General features: G+C 38.7%; 1 protein-coding gene across 1 annotated transcript; it reads right to left on the bottom strand.

Moving 5' to 3' along the window:
• Window positions 1-4,976: 4,976 nt before the first annotated feature.
• LOC136484401 (uncharacterized) lies at window positions 4,977-5,618 on the bottom strand (the record flags this gene model as incomplete). Its single annotated transcript, XM_066481617.1, has 1 exon — window positions 4,977-5,618. A coding segment is annotated over exon 1 (642 nt), but the record flags the coding sequence as incomplete, so codon positions are not given.

The following is a 5,618-nucleotide window of genomic DNA, read 5'->3' as shown; positions in this document are numbered from 1 at the left end:
ATATTTTCTTCTTTACAAAAACAATATTTTAAAAATTGAAAAATTGAATTTCAAAACAACTAATAGAATTTTAGGACACTAAATGACCTCAAATGAAAATTTTGTAAGCATCAAAGTTGTAGAACTCATCAAGAGTCATCTTTTCATTTGACAAAATTTGAAAAGTTCAAATTTTGAATTTCAATAAATGGCGACTTCAAATAAGATTTTGAAACCTTAAATGATTTCAAATAAGAAAGTCATAAACATAAAAGTTGTTGAACACATCACTATCTACAACTTTTATTTTGGTCATCTTTTCATTTGACTAAATTTGTACCATTCAAATTTTGAATTTTAATAAATGGCAACTTCAAACAAGATTTTGAAACCTTAAATGACTTCAACTAGAAAAGTCATGAACATAAAAGTTGTTGAACTCATCACTATCTATAACTTTTATTTTGATTATTTCTTCATTTAACAAAGTGTTAGTAAACACTGTTCACAAATCCACATATCACTCATAGTTTTATAAACTATACGAGGGACATGTTGATTTATAAACAATGTTTACTATCACTTTGTCAGATGAAAAAATGACCAAAATAAAAGTTGTAGATCTTGATGAGTTATACAACTTTGGTATTCATTACTTTTTCAGCTGAAATCATTTGGTGTTTCAAAATCTTGTTAGAACTTTTAATTTTTTTTTAAATTTGAATTGCTCAAACTTTGTCAAACGAAAAGAATGACCAAATCAACACAATAAATTGATAGGGCACGATTTTTGAACATTTTAGGAAAAAAATCATCACATTTTGAGTTAGTATGAGGGAGAAAGACTAGTTATAAATTTTACCCAGAGATTAAAAAGAAAAATCACAACTGTTCAAGGTGATCAATGATGAATAAGTATGATTTCTCTTTTTAATATGTGGCTGAAACTTGTAACTAGTTTTTCTCCCTCATACTAACTTCAAATGTGATGGTTTTTTCCCTAAAATTTTCTAAAATCATGCTCTATCATTTTAGTCTGGTCATCTATCTTTATCACTAATTTTGGATAATTCAAATTTTGAATTTCAGAAAATGACAACTTCAAACCTGATTTTCAACCACTAAATGATTTTAGCTGTAAAGGTGATGAATATAAAAGTTGTAAAGCTCGTCAAGATCTCCAACTTTTATTTTGGTCATTTCTTCATTTCATAAAGTGTTAAGTGCTTGTTTTAAGTGTTTCAATAGTAGCCCGAATATGTTGTAGTAGTAATAAGTGCCTGTTTCAAGTGTCTATGTGTTACAACTGTTTTAATAGTTATAGAGTGGATGTTGCAATAGGTTCATCTGGATGTTGCAAAGGGTAGTCTCACACACATGCATAAATGTAGTCTCACACACATATATAAATATATAGTCTCACACACATATATAAATATATAGTCTCACACACATGCATAAATGAAGTCTTACAACACACACACTTACACAAACACTCCACGTTCAATAACTAGCTAGCCCGTTGTAACGACTTTTTCCTTGACACCTTTTTGTTCCCTTGGCAATATGTCTTTGGATAGGTTCTTTTCCACAACACTGATCTTCTTAAGAAAATCTGTGAATAGCGGCATCTCATCATAGTTATTGTAAGTTTCAACATCGTCCACGCCATCAACTCTGATAATGTGTTGTTTCCCGGAGGCAACCATGTGCTTTGTCTTCTCCTTCAGGGGGAGGTTACTTTGTGGGTCAGGCATCTATCATTTTAGTCTAGTCATCTATCTTTGTCACTAATTTTGAACAATTCAAATTTTGAATTTCAGAAAATGACAGCTTCAAACCTGATTTTCAACCACTAAATGATTTCAACTGTAAAGGTGATGAATATAAAAGTTGTATAAATCGTCAAGATCTCCTACTTTTATTTTGGCAATTTCTTCATTTCATAAAGTGTTAAGTGATTTCATAAAGTTTTAGTAGTAATAGAGTGGATGTTGAAATAGATCCATCAGGATGTTACAAAGGGTAGTCTCACACACATGCATAAATGTAGTCTCACATATATACAAAAATATGTAGTCTTACCCACATATATAAATATATAGTCTCACACGTATGCATAAATAAAGTCTTACAAATACACACTTACACAAACACTCCACGTTCAACAACTAGCTAGCCCGCTGTAACGACATTCCCCTTAACACCTTTTCGTTCCCATGGCAATATGTCTTTGGGTAGGTTCTTTTCCACAACACTGATCTTCTTAGGAAAGTCTGTGAATAGCGGCATCTCATCATAGTTATTGTAACCTTCAACATCGTTCATGCCATCAACTCCAATAATGTGTTGTTTCCCGGAGGCAACCACATGCTTTGTCTTCTTCTTCGGAGGGAGGTTACTTTGTGGGTCAGACATATTGCGACACGTGAAGCGAGCACCCAAGGGTCATCTTGGTAGCCTAGATTCTCGAGGTCCAAGACTCTCAATCCGATCTCGTTCAGTTGGTGTTGTTTGATCCAGCGGCATCGAAACAGGACCACCGTTATATCCCTTCTATAGTCAAGTTCCCATATCTCTTCTATGATGCCAAAGTATTGGATCTTTCACCCCAATCCATCGAGAGCCTCTATTCGAACACCGCTGTTTTGGTTCACATATTTACTATCCTTTGCGTGGGTATAGTATGTATACCCATTGATGTCATAAGCATTCCAAGATGTCACTTGTCTCGATGGCCCCTCCGTCAACCTACTGATGGTAATAGAGTCTATGGTTTCTCTAGGTTGTATGTTTTGGTCATTCAACCATGTAGTTAGTCGTTGCTTGTGTTGTTTCATGACCCAATCATCCGAACGGCCATTTCTCCCCGCCATAATGATAGCCAAATGTTCATCAATGTACGGTTGCATCAGTTGTGTACTCTACAAGACACTATAATGCGCCCGACTCACCTCTTTGTAATCATGGTCGATGAACACTTTTGTACCACTTGTGCCCTTCCCAGCCAGCCTACCCTTGTGACGAGAATCGGGTTTACCAATCCCTTTCTGTACTTTTAGGTACTCTTGACAGCACTCGACGACTTCTTCAGTACTGTAACCCTCTATCATGGAGCCCTCTGGGTATGCTCGATTATGCACGTATCAACTTAGAACCGACATGAACCGCTCGTAGGACCACATTTTATGCAAGTAGAAAGGGCCCAGCGCCTGTATCTGATGAACTATGTGAATCATGAGATGTGGCATTATATCAAAAAAAATAAGAGGTAAACACATCTCTAGTTGGTTTTGTGTCTCTACCACATATTCATGTAGGTCACTTAGCTCTTTCTTACCAATCATCTTCTGTGAGATCTTCGAAAAGAAGTAGCAGATGCAGGTGATGGCCATTTTCAAGAACTCTGGCTTTATAGCCCTGATTGCAATAGGTAGAAACACTGTCAGCATCACATGACAATCATGAGCCTTGCTGTGTGTTATTAACAAGTCCTTCATCGACACTAGCTTCTTCACATTCGATGAAAACCCAGTCAGGACTTTGACCCCTTTAGGAAAGTGCATATAGCTCTCTTCTCTTCTGGTGTTAGGTTGAAGCACGCCGCGGGTAGAGTATATTTTCCATTAGCCTCAGGTACTGGGTGAAGCTGTGGCATCACATTTAGCTGCACCATGTCTTTCCGTGACTTTACACCATCCTTTGACTTGCCTGTGTCCATCAAGGTAGCAATGAGACTCTCAAAGACATTCTTCTGTATATGCATAGCATCAATGGCATGGGGGACCTCCAAGTCTGGCCAAAAAGGTAGATACTGAAAGAAGATCGATTGTTTCTTGAAAAGTATGCCTTCGACAGGAGGTGTACTTCTATCTCTGTTCGTCCCATCCGTATTCTTCTTTCCATAGACGACGCATATGTTTTTCACCATTCTGTACACGTGTTCTCCGTTATGATGTCTCTCTGGAGGGGGTTCAATCTCTGGGGTATTGTCATAAAATCTAAAGAACAATTTGCTGTGGTACTTGTGATATGTCTTTAAGAAGCGTCGGTTCCTTAGGTAAACTATCTTCTTGGAAGCATCCAGGAACACCCATGTAGTACCATCTAAGCAAACTAAGCATCCCATCTTCCCTTTGATCTGTCCAGATAAAGCAAATAGCATGGGGTAATCATTGGTAACAAATATTATCGTACATCGGCTCCCCATGCCTCTATAGCCTCTCCATTTCTTGCATCAAAGGCTCAAGGAACACGTCTATATCAATGCCTGGTTGTTTAGGGCCAGAAATAATAATAGTGAGGAGAAGGTACTTTCTCTTCTGACACAACCACATTGGGATGTTGTACATGGTCAAGATCACTGGCCAAATGCTGTGGTCGCTCATCCTCTCATTGAAGGGATTCGTTCCATCAGTGCTCAAGCCAAATCGTACATTCCTTGTGTCATCGCTGAATTCTTTGTGCTTCTCATCGATCCTTTGTCATTGACTACAATTAGCCGGGTGTGCAATCTTATCATCGTCCACCTTGCGCTTCATCATCCTACCATGTCATGAGTGCAGCTTCTTTAGGGTTTAGGAAGATATGTCTCAAGCGGTCGGTCACTGGCAGGTACCACATTACCAAGGCAGGAATTCTTCTCTACTTTGCATCGTTGCCTAATGGAGTGTTCTCTGGGGGCTGAGATTCTTGTACCACCTTTTTTGTACCCTTCTTATTCCTCTTTTTCCCCGTGGAGGCTTCGTCCCCACCGTAAAGGTCATTGTTCTTCTACCGGCTGGCCCCACACCGGGAACATTTATCTAGTGACTTGAACGTTTCGCCATAAAAAAAGATACAGTGGTTGGGGCATGCATGGATTTTTTCAACCCCCATTGTCAATGGACTTATGACCTTCTCGCTTGGTATGTGTTGGCGGGAACTGAGTTTGGTTGTGGCAGCACCCATGACAGGAGACACAATAGATCATTGAAACTGTAGTCTGACCAGCCATACTTAGCCTTCAGGATGATTAGCTCAAGCACAAAACGTAGCAATGTCCAATGTATCGGACAGCCCTTTTCAACACCATACATAGTCTCCTTCGATGCTTCTATCACCCTTTTCAAATTTTCTAGATCTTTTGGGTTCTTTAGTAAAATCTCTGGTCCAAGGACGTGAATCATTTCCTCCAAATCATCAAAATCATCTTCATCAGCAACACGTGCTCCCCCATCATTATTGGCACCCCCTTCATCGTTACCATCCCAACCACCAACATCACCACCTTGTTCATTGCCAAACTCAGGATCCATTTGTACATCAAGCTCTTTTGAGTACTGGGATAGGTATTCTAGGGTTTCGGCGTCGTCTTCTTCATCATCGTCGTCATTATCAACAACCATTGTTTCATTATGATGAATCCACACTGTGTAGTCCTCAACAAATCCTCGCACAATCAAATGTTCTCTAATGATACTCACATCTGTCCATGCCATAAGGTTCTTGCAATCTTTGCAGGGACAAATAATTGTATCCTTATTCTCTGTCAACGTCGCTGCATGCTTCTCTACGGCTTCAATAAATTTGTCCACCTCTTCACGAAAACTTGCCTTGAACCTTAACGAACCATACATCCAAGACTTCATGTACTCCAT

Source organism: Miscanthus floridulus, chromosome 9 (genome assembly GCF_019320115.1).
Source record: "Miscanthus floridulus cultivar M001 chromosome 9, ASM1932011v1, whole genome shotgun sequence".
NCBI classification, from domain to species: domain Eukaryota; kingdom Viridiplantae; phylum Streptophyta; class Magnoliopsida; order Poales; family Poaceae; genus Miscanthus; species Miscanthus floridulus.
The sequence above is the reverse complement of the archived record's forward strand: the minus strand, read 5'-3'. Positions and strand labels throughout refer to the sequence as shown.